This window comes from Rhipicephalus microplus, chromosome X (assembly GCF_043290135.1).
Source record: "Rhipicephalus microplus isolate Deutch F79 chromosome X, USDA_Rmic, whole genome shotgun sequence".
NCBI classification, from domain to species: domain Eukaryota; kingdom Metazoa; phylum Arthropoda; class Arachnida; order Ixodida; family Ixodidae; genus Rhipicephalus; species Rhipicephalus microplus.
The window spans coordinates 314026875-314046740 of record NC_134710.1 but is presented as its reverse complement, the minus strand read 5'-3'; the positions used below and the strand labels follow the sequence as shown (position 1 = coordinate 314046740).

Here is a 19866-nt window from a genome sequence, read left to right as displayed (position 1 = left end):
TTTACATCTCTTTGATATTGAGACAACTGCGAGTTCCTGGTTTTATGAACTAAAACTATGGCTTGCAGTGAATCAATTAGAAATAAATACCCAAAAAACTACATCTATGCTCTTCTAGCAGAAAAATAGATCTGAAGATCATACTATATTTTAGTTTTTTATGGTGAGAGTATATCTCAGGTAAACAAAATTCCATTCGTGGGCGTATGTTTTCAAAGCAACCTTAATTGGTCCAAACATGTGAATAACCTTCGAATGAAAATATCAAGGTATATCGGTTTAATTTGATGATTGCAGGATCTACTTCCAGAGAGTGTGAAACGGCAGTTGTACTTTTCTTTTATCCACTCGCGAATCATGTATTGTATTCTAGTCTGGGTTACGTGTAACAAAACAAACAGTGAAGGTATTATTCTTCCCAAAAAACGCATACAACGTCTGCTAACTACCTCGGTCCCCCCAAATAAGGCCCTTTTTCGTTTGCACAACGTGACACCATTCCCAGAGTAGTACAAGGTACAACTAGCCATGGTAATTCATAAAAAAATTGAAAACAACTTTCAGAGTTTTTCTTACTCATACTTAAGCAGAGATCTTGCATACAATCTACGTACTGTAGCTTTGGTGGGGCCAATGTGTCGGACGAACTATAGCATACAGTCAATTGATAACCAAATTGTTTTACTGTGCAGTAAGATTTCTGAAATAATAGAATACGCCAGGGAGACGAAAAAGAGTACAAAATTCAAGAAGCCAATTAAGAGTGTAGTATTTCAAACCCACTTATACGGTGCGTGTGCTGAATATTGTTAATGTATCAAATATATAAGTTGTAATCATTGTTTTTATCATTGTTTACCATATGCACACAAATTGCATGTATTTGAATATGATTTATTAGTGCTGGTAACATATTTGTAATTATCGCTAAAAAAGCTTTGTTTGAATCTTTAACCGATATTTTCTGCAATTGTTGAAAGGAACATTGTTTTTTATATTTTTGTATGTAAAATATTGAACTTGATATGTATTGTTTAGCTGTACTTGCCCGAGGTGCCTCACGAAGAGTGGGTGAAGTCAGGAGACGCTCTCTCTTTTAGCCCTTTCGTGGGCATTTTTGTAGTAATGCCCAAATAAAAGAAATAAAGAAATAAAATTAAAAAAATATCCGCAGATGACATCACCATTTGGTGCCCTAGAGGCTCTTTGGCAGATTTATAACAGGCCCTTTGAACCACCCTCGATACCACAGGAGCCTACCTAAAAAACACTGGACTGCGAATGTCGCCCACAAAATCAGAGTCGCTGCTATACCGGCCATCTCGCCAAGGCGTTCGTAATTCAACGCCCTTGTATGAACCACCCATAGCGCTACACGCCAAAGACTGGCAACGATTACCGCGCGTGGACTCCATAGGCACTTTCTGTCTCCGAATCGAGGCCACTGGCTACCATGCACAAACAATAACACACATCACAGCAACGACGGAAAACATGCTCTCACTGATTCAGCGAGTCTCGGGTCAACGACGAGGCCTTGGAGAGGCCAACCTTCTGTGCATATACCACGCATACCTGGTGAGCCACATCAACTGCGTCCCCTCTGCCCACGACTTGAAGAAAGCAGAAAAGATAAAACTAAACGCGCTCATGCGCAAAAACATTAAACAAGCCCTTGGTTTACCTCTAAACACGAGCACTTCCCGACTCGACCAACTAGGCATCCACAACAACATCGATGAAGTGATCGAGGCCCAGACCACGGCCCAAGTGATCCACCTCTCCTCCTCTATCGCAGGCCACCAAGTTCTAAGCGAGGCTGGGATGTCCCCACATCCCTACCTTGAACGCGCAGTCACCCTCCTCAGAGCTGTCCGCAATACCTACATGGTAAACACATTTCGGCTAAATTTTCACCCGCAACACAACAAAGGCAGATGCCTGGCCCGTGCTCGCGCGACCCTCGACCGTACCGCTGCGAATCGCAACTCTACAGTCTTCGTCGATGCGGTGCAATACAATAACTCCTCTACCTTCGCACTAGCGGTAGTATATGGCGATGGAGCCCTACGCTATGCCGCCTCGGTTAGGCTAGCAACGAGCGCCATAGCCGAGCAGGTTGCTATCGCTTTATCGATGGTCGACCGCTCACACACCCATGTTTTTAAAGACTCTCGCGCCGCCATTCGGGCTTACGGAAGCGGCAACATCGCTCGAGAAGCAGCCCGCATTCTACAAACAGGCACATGAATGTTTAGCAGAGGGCTTGCACTACCTATCTTGGATTTCTGGCTACATAAGCAAACAGGTCTACCCACAGCAACCCAACCTCAACGAAATGGCTCATGACCGAGTGCGAGAACTCACCCGCCACGACGATCAATCAGCTACCGAAGAGCTGGGCCCAGACGTAGAGTTTAATGATCCTTTACTCACCTTTCAAGAAATTACCTTCTACTACTGAAACGATAGAAGCAAATACCTTTGATCACATGCAAAGCTCGAACGCGCATACGAGGTAGCTTTTCGCAAGCTACAAACGAGATCATACCCATCACGGGGCCGACTCAACCATTACAACTCAGACATAGATTCACAATGCCCATACTGCTCATAAGTGTACTCTTCACTCAAACACATGCTCATGCAATGTCCCGCGTTACCTCGAGGACCTCTCACCAGTGAGCACAACTGGTAGGAGGCACTCAAGAGCCCCAGTCTCAGAAACCAACAAAAGCCAGTCCAGAGGGCTCAAGAACTGGCGGAATGCGACCACGTTTCCGCTGGACTTGGGCATCGCCTACAGTAACTGCTGCTAGAGTGTCCCTCGTGAACACCCTGGTGGCTTAAACTCCTCAAGACCATTTATTAATGTTCTTGACTGACTGACTGTAATATGGTTACTGCGTATGTGACTTGGGTATGAGACTCTGGCCAGTGAGCCAACTGGGAGGAGGTACTCAAGAGCACCACTCTCAGAAACCAACAAAAGGCAGTCCAGAGGGCCCAAGAACTGGCGGAACGCCACCACGTTCGCGCCCCTACTCACCGTGCTCCCGACCAGGCTGCAGAAATTAGGTGCCTTTCTCCTCTTCTAACCACTACCACCACCACCACTGCCTACTCGGCTGTCGCCTACAGCAGCGGCTGCTTGAGTGTCCCTCGTGGACACCCTGGTGGCTTTAACTCGTCAGACCATTCATAAAGTTCTTGACTGACTGACTAATATTGTTATTGCGTATGTGACCTGGGTATGAGCCTCTAGGTAGCACGGAATAGGGAGACCAGAGAAGAGAACGTTCGGCTAGAAGAAAGGCCTCCGGTGCACGACACCTTCGAGTCTACTGGTACGTAACAGCGGATTAAACAAATTTCCAAACGTGACAGAGTGGTGGAGGTGCTGGGTAGTAGGATGAATAGGTAGGCGGATGATGGATGGTGTCGTCGACCAGTGTGTCTTGTCGCTGCAGCTCATCACGCTCTATTGCCCGTATAGTAGCGGCAAGTTTGGCAGGCGGGCTCACGTCGATGAAGGCGACCGTTGTTACATTTGCCAGCCTACCAAATTTCGGGGCAATACAACGGGTCTTCAACTTCTCAAAAGTGCGGCAGTGACGTTGGACGGTGAAGATGGAGGTGAGGTCTTCCCTGCCTATCAGGAAATTGTAGGCGTCCTCTGCTATATCCTTCAGAATGTGCCCGACCACGTCCTCTTCAACCATATACGGGTCTATGATCTTGCAAAGCATCAGAATCTCCTCTAGTTAGGTGGTATATGTTTCTCCAGGAGTCTGAGCGCTTTAAGCCAACCTGCTCTCCACGCTTTTCCTAATCAAATAAGAGTCGCCGAAGCACTACTTGAGTTCTTCAGTGAAACTATCCTCCGTTGTTTAAGAATCTTCGTGGTTTTCGTACCACATAAGGGTGGTTTCCGTGCGAAACAGCACGACATTTCCCAGTTGGTCAGTGGGATACCAGCAGTTGTACCAGCTCACCCTTTTGTAATGTTTCAGCCAAATATCCACATCTTCTTAGGCTCTTTCCGCGAACGGGCGGGGTTTCATATAGTCATACAGAGGTGCAGGCGGCAGTGGCCTTTGCGTGGTTGAGAAGCCGTGACCTTCGGTCTCGGTCATGACGGTTGTTGTCAGTGGCAGACCAGCAAGATGACGGCTCCTGCGAAGTTAAACAGCTGCGGCTCCATGGTTTGTCGACGGGCTGTACCATGCACTTCCACGACTCTGTTACGTTGCATATGAATGTCGTTGCGTATGGTAGTCACTCGCTAAGCAAATCCGAGCTACACCGTCACCGAGCAAGAATGCCTCGCAGTAGTCTTCGCCGTGCAGTGCTTCCGGTCCTACTAGTACGTACGCCACTTTACCATCGTGACAGATCATCATTCGCTCTCCTGGTTGGTCAATCTGTGCGCCCTATCTCATAGACTAGCGCGTTGGGCACTCCGTCTGCAGGAATACGATTTATGGTTTTCTACATAAGTGGTTGTCGTCACGCTGATGCAGATTGTATTTCACGACTACCGCTACCATCGACGGACTGTGAAGGGGACAACTTGAACACCCACACTGCACCATTGAACCTGCCATGTCCTGATACCTAGTGCCTTCAAGACTGAATAGCAAAAGGACTTCACCATACAGCAGCTCCTTCCTACCGAGTCAAGATCATCGGTGACTCGCTTCTGCGTCCGCGATGGACTAGTATACAAAACGAACTATGCTACGACCAGCTCACGATATCTACTCGTGGTTCCGAAAAGTCTTCGCGTTTTCATCTTGCAGGCTATGCATGATGATCCAATGTCCGGCCATCTAGGCACGACGAAAACTTTTTGCCGGCTTCAAGAAAGATTTTATTGGCCAAAAATGCACCAGACGACGGAACAGTACGTCTGTAGTTGCAACGAGTGTGAACAACGCAAGAGCCCTACCAGTGCTGCTTTAGGGCAACTACTTACCATTTCAACCCGTAGAACTCCAATTGAGCCAGTTGAGATAGACCTTCTAGGACCATTTCTGCGGTCTTCAAATGGAAATCACTAAAGAGTCGTATGCGCTGAATGTTTAACACGGTACTGCGAGACAGCTGCCATACCATCGGCAACCGCAGCTGACGTGTGTTTGTTCATGCTGTGTTTTGTAGTTCTACGACATGGATCTCCTATAATTGTTATCAGTGATCATGGGCGACAATTCACTGCAGACGTGGTGGAAAAGATGCTTCGTGTATGCGCTTCAACCTTTCGTCGCTCTACGCCATATCATTCCGAAACAAACGGCCGGACGGAACGAACCAAAATCACTCTCACAAACGCGCTCTCTATGTATGTCACAGCAGATCATAAGAACTGGAATGGTGTGCTATTTTTCATAACTTGTGCAATTAACACCGCACATCATGAAACTACCGGCGACAGTCCGTTCTTTCTTCTTAATGCTCAGCCGCCTCGTCATACTCTCGATAACGTCTTCTCGTTTTTCGACCACCATGATTCGCCCCGCCGCGGTGGTCTAGTGGGTAAGGTACTCCGCTACTGACCCGCAGGTCGGGGGATCAAATCCCGGCTGCGGCGGCTGCATTTCCGATGGAAGTGGAAATGTTGTAGGCCCTTGTGCTCAGATTTCGGTGCACGTTAAAGAACCCCGGGTAGTCGAAATTTCCGGAGACCTCCACTACGGGGTCTCTCATAATCATATGGTGGTTTTGGTACGTAAAACCCCACATATTAATCAAGCATCATCATCAATCACCATGACTCCGCTATATCCGTGATCATCTGCCGTGCAAAAGAAGCCTGACACCTTGCTTACCTGTGCACTCTCGCTTCACAAGATCGCTCAGACAAGTTTTGACCGTGAACGCCAACACGTGACCTATAATTGCGGAGACTTCACGTTTCTGTGGACGCCAACTAAAAAACGTAGGTTGTGTGAGAAACTGACCGCACAGTATGCGGGACCTTATGTTGTTCTAGACCGTATGAGCAATTTAACTTACCACGTAGCAGGTCTTTACTCAAAAAGCCGACAGTCTCGATTAACTGAACTTGCCCATTTAGCACGTTTGATGTGCTTTATTTCCAGAAAACTCTTCAACTCACCCGCTCGGCTTCGTGTGGGTGGAGGAAATGTTACTGCATATGTGACTTGGAGCCTCTAGGTAGCGGAGAACAGGAAGATCAGAGAAGAGAACGCTGGGCTTGCGAGAAAAGTCTGCGCGACACGTTCGAGTCTACCGGTAAGTCAGAGCGGAATTAACGCATTCCTAAACATAACAATATGAAGAAAATGTAAGAAAACCTGGTCACTGGCAAAACATGACCACTTACCTATGTTTGTGTTGGTTACTAAGGGAAAAGTAATAAATCAGAAATATAAACTGCTTTTAAGGCAGTGAGACAGTTGACAATAGCCCCGCTGCGGTGGCCTTATGGCTAAGATACTCACTTGCTGACCCGCAGGTCGCGGGACCAAATCCCGGCAGTGGCGGCTGTATTTCCGATGGAGGCGGAAAGGTTGTAGGCCCATGTGCTGAGATTCCGGTGCTCGTTGAAGAACCCCAGATGATAAAAATTTTCGGAGCCCTCCACTACAGCGTCTCTCACAATATTATGGTAGTTTTGTAACGTAAAAACCAACATATCAATCAAACAGTTGGCAATATATCGAATGCTACTGTGATGCAACTCCAAGTATCGACAACGTTGCTCATCACGCGTCTTTCGACTTGCTTTTCTATTTTTGGTGGTTCCTTTAAATTTGGCACTGAGCATTCGAGTGACGCCATTTGTTATTTGGAGGGGGGGGGGGGGTTTGGGGGAAACGGCGAATTGATTATGATCATTTCAGCTATGATATATGGGGCGCAATCGTGGGGAACAAGCCGTTATGGATGCAGGTTGCGAGCTGCCACTTTCCGCGTGAGACAAAAGCTTCCTGTCCACCAAAACATAACGGAAGTACGTTACGATGCCTTCATTTTCACAATGACCGCCATAGACTACGTTTAGCACTAGGTTTTTTCTCTTTGCGACGCAAAGGTTATTGCCACCTTTTTATTTGAGCCGGACGCCTGATTTAAAAGCTTTACTATAACAACATGGTCTCAATTTCTTTCGATGGTCTGATCAATCCGCGGGGTATATTTGTTGGAGGTTAGAACTAACTTTCAGTGTGTGCTTTGATCATGCTCTCAAATTAAAATGTATGATAAACGACTGTCTCTTTCCCTCTAAATATAATTTTAATGTTTAAGCGCTGTATAATTTTTGAACGTGATAACTTTAACGAGCTCATTTCGAAAAATTGCGATGTTGGCCTCACTGCTAGCCTCTGCGTTTGTGAGCGAGAAATCATCATTGTGCCTGTGACAAAAAAAAAAGAATCCTGCCAATAAAAAACTAACACAAAACTTCAGTACGAGTGAGAATCGCACCCAGGCTCTTTGTGAGGCAATCAGTTTTCATACCACAGAGGCACGCCAGTGTTCGAATTTGACCCGAAAAAAAGAACAGTACCGATTCCATGTATTAGAAGTACTCATTACTATTTTGTCCAGCCAAAACAAAAAAAAAAGCAGAGACTCGCGTTTACACTTTTTTTGTTCATGTAGCAGAAGGAATTTCTTCAATTCACACAATTTTAAGTGGTAGAAGCGTAGTATCGCGCCAGACATCTAAAAATGTGAAATGCGCAACAAGTGGGTGTTAGAAAGGCCCGGCCACTACAGAGCACTCAAACTTGTGTTCGTGTGTTGCTGTACGCACGTGTTAAATCCCTTTTGTTGATTCGCAAAAGGAACAATTAAGGTGCAGCGGGCACTTCGCAACTGTACTTGCAGTAGACATTCTACTATAGTTTGAAACGGCCATTGTTTTACGCACAGTCGTTCGTTCCCTCACGACACGGTGGAGGCATACACCAAGACAGAAGATAGGCGAGTAATTGAGATGGTGATTCGCGCAGGGCCCAGTTACGCTATTGCGGTCTAGCCTTGAAGGCGAACCTTATGCGTCATCCAAGTTTTGTAATTGTTGTGTTCGTAACTGCTGTGTAATTGTTGACACACAATACACATAATATTCAATGGCGTCATCTATGGCATATCCGCCCGTTGCTACCACATATCATAATAATAATATTGGAAATGCAATTTTTATTTGCACTACAAGATGCAAGGCTAGACAGCCAATTCACTTAAGATCGTTCGACTGCTAGCCCAACACTGCTGGGTGAAAGAGATTGCAGGCTACATATATGAGGTTCTCAAGCTGCTTCTAGCAGCTTTTGTATTGCTTCACGCCCCTGTGTAACCAATTGTACACAGAAATTAAATAATGAACAAAAAAAGTCGGCATATTCCACGTATCTGGGAGTCAACGTTATGCGAAGCATGCGGAGGCAGGTGACCGTGTTGCAATTTTTTCATTGAGCGACACGTCTCGAAATGATGCTAAATATATGCACAAATGTTGCACGCACAGACATAAGTTGAAGAGTTGCAGATGTTTATATAGGCAGTTATTTAAACTTGCACAACGATGCCACCTGGAACATGCGTATTAGAAACACCAGAAGCTGATATGAAGCACTGATGCTCGCACAGATGCATGCTGGCCCTGGACACTGCTATATAAATCAACTTCGGCGCATTACAACTAATCACAATTGACGTTAACCCGACGTGACGGCTGTATCAAAGGAGTACATACGCACTGTTTATAAAATTGGACAAGCAGCACTGCAACCACTATTCACGTTTCACGAAGATTAGCGTCTACTTGTAAAGTAGTTCCGGGCCCTGGCGTAGTTCTGTAGTAAAATCCTTCGTTGCGACACAGAATGCTCCGGTTCTATTCCAGCTAGGACCCTTTCATTTATTCTTCGGATTCGTCGGGTATTCCTTGACGCTCGCGCGTTAAAATTGCCCATCTGTGTTCTCGTCGTTCCTTGGTATATACTAAGTGTCAATTACCTGTGGCACATACCCGCATACCCGCGGTATGTGCCTAGGTATGTGCCACCGTCTGGCGGGAAGTGTTTGACGACGTACGCGACGGGATTGTGACATTAATCATGTCTTGACCAGCGCGTCATTTTCAACAAGCGATCTTACCCTCCGATGCTAATTTTGGTACATGTCACATCAAAACGGTGACCACGAGAGTGCCCTAGCATAAGCGGCTAGATAGATAGATAGATAGATAGATAGATAGATAGATAGATAGATAGATAGATAGATAGATAGATAGATAGATAGATAGATACATAGATAGATAGATAGGTAGATAAATAGATAAATAGATAAATAGATAGATAAATAGATAGATACGCTCAAAGTCGCCGAAGTTAGCTAAGAAATGCTTCGCATTTAAAAACAAACAAATGAACGAACAAGTGGCATGAAGCAGACTCGTTATAGCAGTCGTTACTGTTGGAGTCTCGCGCAAAGCTAGTCCGCGTACCTCAATGGCCGACATCTTGTGACATCATTGGTATGAAAAACGTTATAGTCGTAAAACGGGTAGCGATACCACCTTGAGAACCAGCTCCATTCATCTTCTGACACGCGTACTTTGAAGACTGAACAACCTGCAGGATCATGCCCGTTATGGTCGTCTAGTGACTGTCTTACTCGGCTGCTGCCCCGCTGGTAGCGGGGTGAAATTCCGGCCATGACGGCCGCATTTTCGACGGAGGCAAAAGTGCTTGAGGTCCGTGTGCTTAGATTGAGCTGCATGTTAAAACACCACAGGTAGTTGAAATTTCCCGATACCTCGACTACGGCTTCTCTTATAATCACATAGTGCTTTCGGGACGGTGATCTCTAACAATTATCAATATTACCACCAGGATGAGTACACGAAACAGGTTAGGGAAAAGCTCGATACGGAAGAGTGTAGATAACTTCTCGACAAATATGTTGTTCATGAAAAAATATTTTTCAAATTGGTGATGTGTGCAGCCATATGCAGATCTGTTATTATAAGGGCAAAAAGAACAAATATATGAAAAAAAGGATTGGATGAACCCTGTGAACGTTCGCAGGCAATCCAAACAAAAAATGCCAATAAACGTCGGGAGGAGAAAGGGACAATTGTTTAGCTATAGAACAAGACAAGCACCTAGACGAAGGGGCACGAACCTTGCGCTTCTTTTAAAGAGAAGTTCCTTTGAAAAGAGGCGACGTTTTGTAATCTGGCGTTGACGGCACGCTGAAGCAAGATGTCATGAACTTTAACACGCAGTAATGAGATGCCATCATTTTTTTTCGTGATGACGCAATATACACCCCTTCAAATATTTTGACCCGCCGTGGTAACTTATAACATCCATAATGTCACGTCGCTATACTTTAGAGTGGGGGTTTGAGTGCCGTAAACAATGGCCGCGTTTTAATTTGCACGAAATGTGAAGAACACCGGCGTACTTAGATGTATATGCTCGTTGAAAAACCACAGATGGTCGTAACTAATATTGAAGTACCCTACTGCGGGGTGCCACTCAATAATATCATGGTTTTGACATAGAAAATCACAGAATTTATTTTATAAATAAAATGGCTCTATAGGGTACACGTTAAAAATTACATTTATTTTTTCGGCAAGGCCAGGGATAGAGTTGCGCATACTGTGTGCCCAGTTATGCAATTTTGCCACATTTCTTTAACGGTCTGGTTACTTTTTCTTTGTTCTTGCCTCGTTCCCGGGATGAAATCGATCTGCGTGCGTGTGCTTATTCATTCGTTCGTTTCGCATACGGATGTTATATGCTCGACAAAAAAAAAAAGGCGCCGTGTTTTCGCAGATATCGCCGCTGATAAAATACAAGCAAAATACCCTTGTGCGACCACGTCTACGACGCTGACACACTGACGCGTGGGAACGAGCGCGCAACATGAGCGGAGCACATCTGCTGTGCTCCTTGCCTACAGAAGGTGCACTGTGAGCCGATCGTGAACGCCTGTAAGCGTCACTGGAGATGGCACATGCACACTTGGGTGCTCTGGGCGAGCAGCCGGGTATTTTTCCTACGGCCGGTACCTGGACAACACGTGCCGCAGACGCTCTGCGTCGAGACGAAGCTGAACGAGCGAGAACGGTGGACGAGATCTCACTCTAAGCCGTAAGGCCTTTATAGTGACAGCGCCACAAAGCAGGGCGACATCACGCTTGATCTCAGTTATTACTGAGACAGAAGATTTTGACACGTCTGCAGTTTCATTCTGGAGTGCATAATTTTCCCGTTTTTTTTTTTGTTCTACTGTCCCGGCTGCTTCCTGCTAACCATCGAATTCCGTGAGTAGCGTTCACTTGCTTTTCATGCATTGGAAATTTTTGTTCCTACAGTTTAGCCGGTGTATAGTGAAGGGTATTTCAAAGCATGGAGCTAAATACGCTACTGCTCGTTCAATAGAGGTTTTTATTCTGTGCGGTTGACCGTTGCACGCAAAATACTTAGCGTGTAATGGAATAACGGGCGTGAACTTCGCATGTTCGCGCCTGTAAAACATGGCGGTGCCTCTGAAGTCAATTGCCTTCCACATCGAATCTATCGAGTGGTTGTTACGTGCTCTGTAGCTGGCTAGCTTCGGATACAAGATTTGCTTGAGATTCATGGCCTTAATCTTCGACAGGAAAGTATTTGTGCTGTTTCGCCAATGTTTTTGAGAGATTTACTCAAATAATCTATGCTGTGAGCTTAGTCAGTTACGCTCCCGAAAACTCAGAGGTCGTAAAGTACGTGATTGCTAGTTGTCTTTATTCTTCCATAGATGGCGCCTCTTGAAGTGGTGGCAGCTACGAAGCACGTTAATTGGTAAAACGTCTGCCCTTTTATTTGCCGGAAAACCGAATGAACTAAACACCTTTATGCTAAGTTAACGTCCTGTGAAATCCCCAAGTTAAGAAACTTATTATAAATATGTGTCCTGAGCGTAGGTGGGCCAACTCACTCACGTGTCGACACACTCCAACTCATTAGGACACAGATCAAGTTACCAGTCCGGGTGAGTGATATTATGGCTGTGTTTGAGGCTGAGCGAGTCTGGTTAAAGAAAAGGTTTGTTCATGCGAGTCAGAGTGAGTGTGCTTTGTGAAAATTTTGGTGAGTCTGTGTCCGAGTGAGCCCCAAGTTCAAAACAAAGTTCGTGAGATGGTTTGTGGGAGCTACGCAATTTTTACCGTCCTGTGGTCCTGATTATGTACGGTGCCTTGACCATTTAGCTAAAAGTATTTATAAAGTCATTATCTCCCGTAAGCATAAATTAACAATTAACGAGCCATTATTGTTTAAAATTTTGATAACAAATAGAAATACACTTTTGATAGTGTTTCAGGTTCTTTACAGGAAGTGGCACCACCAAGTGTGGTTATGGTGCCTTTGATGCATGCTGTCCGCGCTTCAGGGTGAGGGAATGTGCCGCGTTCACTGCGGCGGAACATCCGTATTTTTGGCTGCGGTGTCTCACCAACGTCTCACAGTGGCAGCTCAACGGTGGCTACACTGAGAGGTGCGGGACTCGAACAAAAAATGGCGGCTTGGCGGCATCTTCCGATTGAAACTACAGTAACACCTTGTGGAGGGGGCACGCATCAGGCTCACTAGAGCGTGTTGAAATCCTTTGATCTAGGAAAGTAACGACACTCTCCTCCGCGTGCACATTTTGTCCCCGATTCTTTCCATCCGCCTTCCAAGTGTCGTGAACACGTGCTTTCCCCAACAACGGCGGAGAAACCGGATTTTATGCACCGTGTGGCGGTGCCGTCCGTTGCTGGCGCGTTGGCGAGTGGTGAGCTGAAGCAGCGGTTGACGACGATGGGGTTCACCTGGCTGGTCAATGCACCAGCGTGTTGGTCTGAGAAATGCTACAGAATACTTTTGCAGGTGATTGGAATGCTCACTGTATTTAAATTACCGGTCATTGATGCAGACAGGGAAAATTATATTTTTGTGGACCATATGGAAAATCTTCTATAGAACCGCATATTCAAACGCTGGCAGGTCGGCCTATTTTTTGCTGGGCACGTAATTTCAGATATTTTGACAAAGCATTTTACTCACAATGCCGTTTTAAAGGCGCAGTAATTCTTTGAAGTGCTCAAATTGCGAACAAATGTGCGTTGAGTGTTTCTATCTATCGATCATCTAACTACTTACCTACGCCTGAGTACCGTAGTTGTCTTCTCCTTAACGGGTATAAACTAAATATACCAAGTGAGTTCATGATTGCTGGACGAACTCGAAAGGCACGAGATTAAATGTATGACGTGAAATTTTTGTCCATACGTCCTAAAATTGTTTTGCTCAGTCAGGTGTGGCCCGTACCTGCATACCACGGGCACACCATAGAATGCTGGATGTGTGCGTCGCACGCACGTTTGAAGAATAGCATTAGACGCTCTTTTCTCGCCAAATTTCAATAGATGCAAAGAACGAAAATTACCTATGCATCCGAAGTAACCTATCACAAAGAGTGGCCGATGGTGGGATCTTGCGGAAAAGGATTTTAGTAGTGATGTAAGGACAATGGAGTGGCGATGTTGGCTAAACGCTTTTATAACAATACAGTAAGCATTATACGTACGCTAGTATGACTCTGTGCGTAAGTGTTGCATGCATCGCAAGTACCGTAGCATGCAGTTCATTCGATGACAATTTCGTATGTGCGTTAGCGTTGGTAGCATTGTGTTATAAGATAGTGCGCTAGCGTGTAGGCACCAGCGAACTCCACATCCCTCGTGAGCTCCCGATCAGACAAAGTAATATACTAGCCTAAACCATGCATATATATATATATATATATATATATATATATATATATATATATATATATATATATATATATATATATATATATATATATATATATATATATATATATATATATATATATATATATATATATATATATATATGAGAAAGAAGTGTATACCTAAGGGCTCGTTTTCCGTGTTTTGATTTTGACACAATAATAATGAGAACTAACAGACAGTGATGCCAAGGAATGTAAAGGGAAGTCATTAGAGCCACTGTAGATAATTAGGAAAAAAGAAAAGTGGGTGAAAAAAGTTTCGATTCCTGCTCATGGCAAGTTATTTTTCACCCACTTTTCTTTCTTTTTATTTATTTTACAGTGGTTCTTATGAATTCCCCCATACATTCCTTGACAATATTGTCTGCTGGTTCTCATTATATATATATACATATATATATATATATATATATATATATATATATATATATATATATATATATATATATATATATTGAGATCTAACAGACAGTACTGCCAAGGAAATTATAAGGGAAGGTATTAGACCCAGCTGTAACGTGAATTACAAGAAAGAAAAGTGGGTGAAAAGATAACTTGCCGTGAGCAGGAATTGAACCCCCTCCTCCTCCAAATGTAAACACTATAATTGGTCGGTGAGTATTTTCATTATTGTACTCAAGCATGATTTCTTGAAAAATAATGGCAATGAACTGGAACTGGATGCCTGAATAATGTAGATTTATGTTCATCGTGCGCTTTACTAAATATCGCAAGTATTTGGCGTTCTGAAGGCGCAAAGTGGCCCTTATAGTCCTCAGACCTCTTTTTTCCTCGTTTAGAATTTATCGGCACCATGTGAACGAACACAAGGCGCTTATACCGCAACCACAAAACTCGGCGTCAACGCGAGGACCTCGTCAGGGCGCTGACTGAGGTGCGCGAACGAAGCGCAACAGCCAGTGGCATCGCCCTCTGGAGGCTGTATCGTAAAAATTTTCAGCATCAGTGCCTCATTCGTGACACTAGAAAAATCATCCTAGAAATTTTAAGCGAGCGTTGCACCCAGTGCCATTTTTCGCTTGGGCTCTCAAGGACACTTCGCCAAACTCAATGGAGACGCGTGATTTCATGCAACTTGCGCGCTCTGGTTGTGTAGCGAGTTCGGAAAAATGGCGACCACAAAATAGATAACAGCGAAATGAACGTTTATTAGATTAGGGTTTTCCTAAAGCAGTGTAAATGTGGCGTGCTACTTTAAAAGCAGCTTCATTGAAAGTTCTATGATGCAGGTAGTTTTTAGATAACATGCTTTACGTTTGCCTTATTTATAGTTTTTTTTTTGGGCAACTACATAGACGGAAAGAGGAGCAGGTGGCAGCAGCCACTCATACTATCGACTAGAGATTCATGTCTTGGTGAAAGGGGCCTCTTGTGCTTCACGGCAGAGTAGGGGAAAAACGATGTTCATACTGCGTAGAGTTTCAGGTATTGTTTCCCCTATCATTGCAAAGTATTCGACATAAATAGGTCTTCATTTAAATAAAAAAAGGTTGTACAAAAAGCTGATGACCATCCAGCAACGATTTGCGGTTTAGTTTACGAAATGTCAAGTGACTACCACCCTGCAGTGCTAAAGAATATTGACGCAGAACTTCTCTTAATTATTACCTACTTAGCATAATCGTTACTGTCTGCCTAAAACTCATCAATGGCATAATTTGGGCTTGCGTTAGATCAACGAAAAATGTGCCCTAATACTCCAGAAAGGTGATTTAAAACCATTCACCTTAAAAGCAAGAATTTTAGGTCTGCATCTGCCAAGAAGTGGATATCATGAGCAAGCGAGCACAATCACGGGAGTACCGCTTGCACGACACTTGGTTGCGCGAGAAAACCAAAATATAATCGGCCCCCAGCCATGTTCGCTTGACATCTAAATTAGAATGTAAATTAATGAACTAAACACACACTCTTAGCCAGCTGACGCTGCTCTTCTGAACTATCATGGGCGTACTTACCGTTTAACGAAAGGCTGAGATGCCTGATCAAACGCGACATATCCCTGTCGGCGTTCCGCGTCGGAGCTGTCTCGCATCGTTAGGAGCAGTTGTTGGAAAAAACCATCATCACAAGATGACGTTCCATATGACGACATTTTATGTCACATAATTGGTGACGTCCTAATGATGACAGGGCTGTCACGTGACATAGCTTACGCCACGTCACATAACGGCTCACTTTCGCTATCAGTAGGTAATGGTTTTCTCGGCAGTTTATTCTGACAGAGCTCGTTTTCTTTATTCTTCTATCACCAGATTGCACTATTGTATTTTATGTGTGATTATGCCTCCCCCCCACCCCTTCGCATTATAGGTAACCTCATTTGAAGACCATCGCCAGGGTCACCTGATCTACTCGTATATTCTCCTTTTTTACTGCATTCATTTTCAGCGGATTTTAACAATCACCATAAACACAATCGAGATGCTGTATCATACCAGGTTCGCAGTGAACAGCAGTCTAGTTCAATTCAGACTAAACAGCAGTTGCTGAATTGTGATTTCATGGACTCTTGGCCACATCATAAACATATTCAGGAGAATTCTATATTAACGCGACGCATAGTTAGCCATAAAAAGAACTATGCCGATGCGACAGGAAGACTATTTAAAATAAGCACAAATTTCTGAGATGCTTTCGTGCGAGTAATGAGGAAAGCACCGTAACTGCCAAAGAACATGATCTTTGACGGATCTAAGTTCTTTCGGCTGATGTAGTGCACCGACTGCTGCCTACGGAAGTTATCGTGCTTTCCTCTCATATTCTAAACAAAAGCGCACTTATTTGTACTCTGGTTGCAAAAATTTTAGGTGCCACGGCAAGGGACAGAGCCCGCAAATAGCGCAGAAAACAAAGCGCTTGCCATGTTTGCTATACTGAATCTACGCACATTGCTGGCGAAAAACTGTGCGTGTGAAAAAGAAAAATATGAACCCAGCGCTTGAGTCGCGCGTCTTTACGGGCAAATACAAAGGAGATCAATGAAGTCGCAAAAACAGCAGCGGAGAAAGGGAGGATTTGAAAGGTACCAGGAGAAGGAGAAGAGGTGGCGTGTACAGTAAATGACGGTACTTTCCCAAGATCAAAACTCCTTGGAGCGAGTCATTTTGTAGCGCCATCTCATGGCGCTAGGAAGAAGCGGGGCCGGTTTAAACTTAATCCCCAGAATTAATGCTCACGAAAATGCACTTGTAGCCTCACCAAGTAAACTGTGCCAGAAGAGTCATGGAACCATCTGAGATTTCCGGCATAACAATGATTGCTGTCTAGCGTACAATACCGAAATAGTTCATGCGAAAAAATTATTCGTTATGTCAAACCACTTAAAATCTTGCCTTCTCAAGAAAAGTATGACGGCTAGAAGAATGGCGACTGTTGACGTTAATATCTGCTGGCATCCCACTAGAAACAGGGCGGTAAGAAGTGGTCACCAAGCCTGCCTGTGCAAAACACGCTTCTGTAAATCTATAGCATTGTTCTGCTCTGCCTATTATCTCCTTCATGCATTTCCTCAACGCGAATACCCTTACCTCGGTATTATCCTATTATCTACGCCTAGAACAAATGTTTCACTGATTTGTTACCCGCAGTTATTTCACCAATGCTTGAAACATTTCTTTTGTAACTCAACCTCTCATCCGTCCATGCTTCCATCCACTTTGAACGCAACCATTTCTGGAATCTACACATTTTTTAAGGTTCTCAACCAGTAAAGGCTTTTTCATTCTAATAACATTATCCAGCATTTCACGTCCCAAAACCATCATATGATTATAATAGATGTCGTAGTGAAGGTCTCGGGAAATTTTGACCACCTACGGTTCTTTAAAAGGGACACTTATGTCAAACAACAATTTACGTAACAGTAAAAACTCAATGTATCACAACATATAAAACAACAATATTATCAACAACAGGGTCCTACTTACCGAGAAATTAAGGTAAATGCACAAGAACACAAGCGCCGCAGTAGGACATTTTCAAAATGATCACGAGGATATCAGACGGACCACTTAAACCTAATTACTAATCATTGATCCAACTGCACTAAATAAGGACAATTTCGTGCATCAAGAGACGCAAAAAAATGACGCTTGCTCGTTTCTGTTTGATTCATGGAAAAAAGAACCACCGGAAGTTATTGTGGGGAATGGCGCGAGTGGTTCAAAAATCCAAGATTCGCATGGTTACAAGCGACAGGTGGTGTCATCTAGACGCGCCCAGTTAAAACAAAAGCGTCTGCAATGCCGAAGCCAATGGCGGGATATTGATCAATGGCCATTGTTGCTGCTGTGGCTCCCGCTGCTCTTGGTCTGCTGCTACTAGCGCAGTCAAACCGGGCAACGTTGTGCACTACAACAGTGCCATGAGACGGTGCGGTTAGAGTGTACTAGAAGTCTACACTGTAGTGGGGTCAATGCGCTTCTTGAGGCAGGTAATTTCAAGTGAGGTAACACGAAGCGGAGCACTAAAACTTCATTTTATTTAAAAATGGGCCCTTCCTTGGCACGAAAGTAACACTACAAGGTTTCTGGACCACCATTTAAACAAGCAACGTCGACTTAACCGTTGGCTTTAGTGTCCCTTCAACGCGCGCTGACATCGAACACCACACGACCTTCTACCGTTCCCCCTCAACCGAATCGCGTCCATCGCGGTCGGGATCAATCCCATGATTTTCTTGTCAGCAGCCGAGCACCGTCTTTGATCCATCGAGGTGACGCCGCATCTTAAGAAACTCTGACGTTGGCACTGCTGCACTAATAACGTATCTTAATAAATGCGAAGCGCAGATTGCCGTCTCGAAATGTGTGCCACGCAGCAAGGGTGTGGAGTTGATGACGGAGCTGGATTTCTGTCATGAGAAAAAAGCGGGTGGGGGGAAAAGGAGCTTGAGGGGGGCGTAGTGGAGGGGTTTCGGCACTGAACCTTTAAGAAGACTGTCACTCGCGTGTTCTGATTGAGTTAGCAAGTGAGTGTTGTGGGGAGGAACACCCGAATCAAAAGGTAGGAAAGATTTCAGAGAGACGAACTAGAAACTTCTTTTAAATTGTGAGGCTGTGACATAAGATGAATACAAGCGCTCAAAAAGCTGAAGTTCGTGTGCACTCACTGTGCCGTGGCCACACCAGAGACCTGGCCGACAAGCTCTCGTTGCTTCGATGAAAGCTGTCAGTCTGGTAGTCGCCAGTGTCTGAAGAGGAACCAATCAAGTGATGAGAAACCACTTAACGTTACCCACAAACAAGGGACGCCCTTTCAACACCTGAAAGTGACCTTGTATTCACATCGCCCTAGTCACTAAATGCGCTAGAGCATTCACCAATGAATTAGAGACTATATGACTGGTCAGACTATATTGTCTGTGGGTGCAATGCAGCCACGTCATTAAATAGAGATCGTCCTTTGCAGAAACGCTACGCATTTTACTTTCGACCACTTCTGTAATACCTCTTACAACACCTTAAGAACAAAATACCCGTCTGGAATTAAGGTTAGCTGTCAAAATTTAAGGATGCACTCAGAGAGTGCATCCTTAAAACTTTCTCTTTAGAGAGTCACTCCTGTGCAAACTCTCCTTAATATAACAATCTCAGAGATTTGACGTGCTTGCCATGCAACTTATATATATATATATATATATATATATATATATATATATATATATATATATATATAAGAGAAAACAGTGTATAGTGTATACCTAAGGGCTCGTTTTTCCGTGTTTTAACACAATATTAATGAGATATAACAGAGAGTAATGCGAAGGAATGTACAGGGGAAGTTATTATAACCAATGGAATGTAAATAGGAAGAAAGAAAAGTGGATGAAAAAATAACCAGCCGTGGGCAAGAATCGAACCTACGACCTTCGAATAACGCGTTCGATGCTCTAACCACTGAGCTACCACAGCGGCCTTTCCTCCATCCACTTTTTTGGGTTTATATGTGAATTTAGAAGTAGTAGTGACAGTCAGCGCCATCTATATGCCAAACGACGAGTGTGAAAAC

At 44.3% G+C, this 19866-nt stretch overlaps 1 protein-coding gene across 1 annotated transcript in view; it reads right to left on the bottom strand.

The window, feature by feature from the left end:
* LOC142775311 (uncharacterized) overlaps nucleotides 1-19866 on the bottom strand; it is a 29399-nt gene that overhangs the window by 8254 nt on the left and 1279 nt on the right. The window contains exon 2 of the mRNA XM_075876653.1: nucleotides 18968-19048. Coding sequence (XP_075732768.1) covers nucleotides 18968-19048 — 81 coding nt within the window. The remainder of the gene's footprint in view (nucleotides 1-18967; nucleotides 19049-19866) is intronic.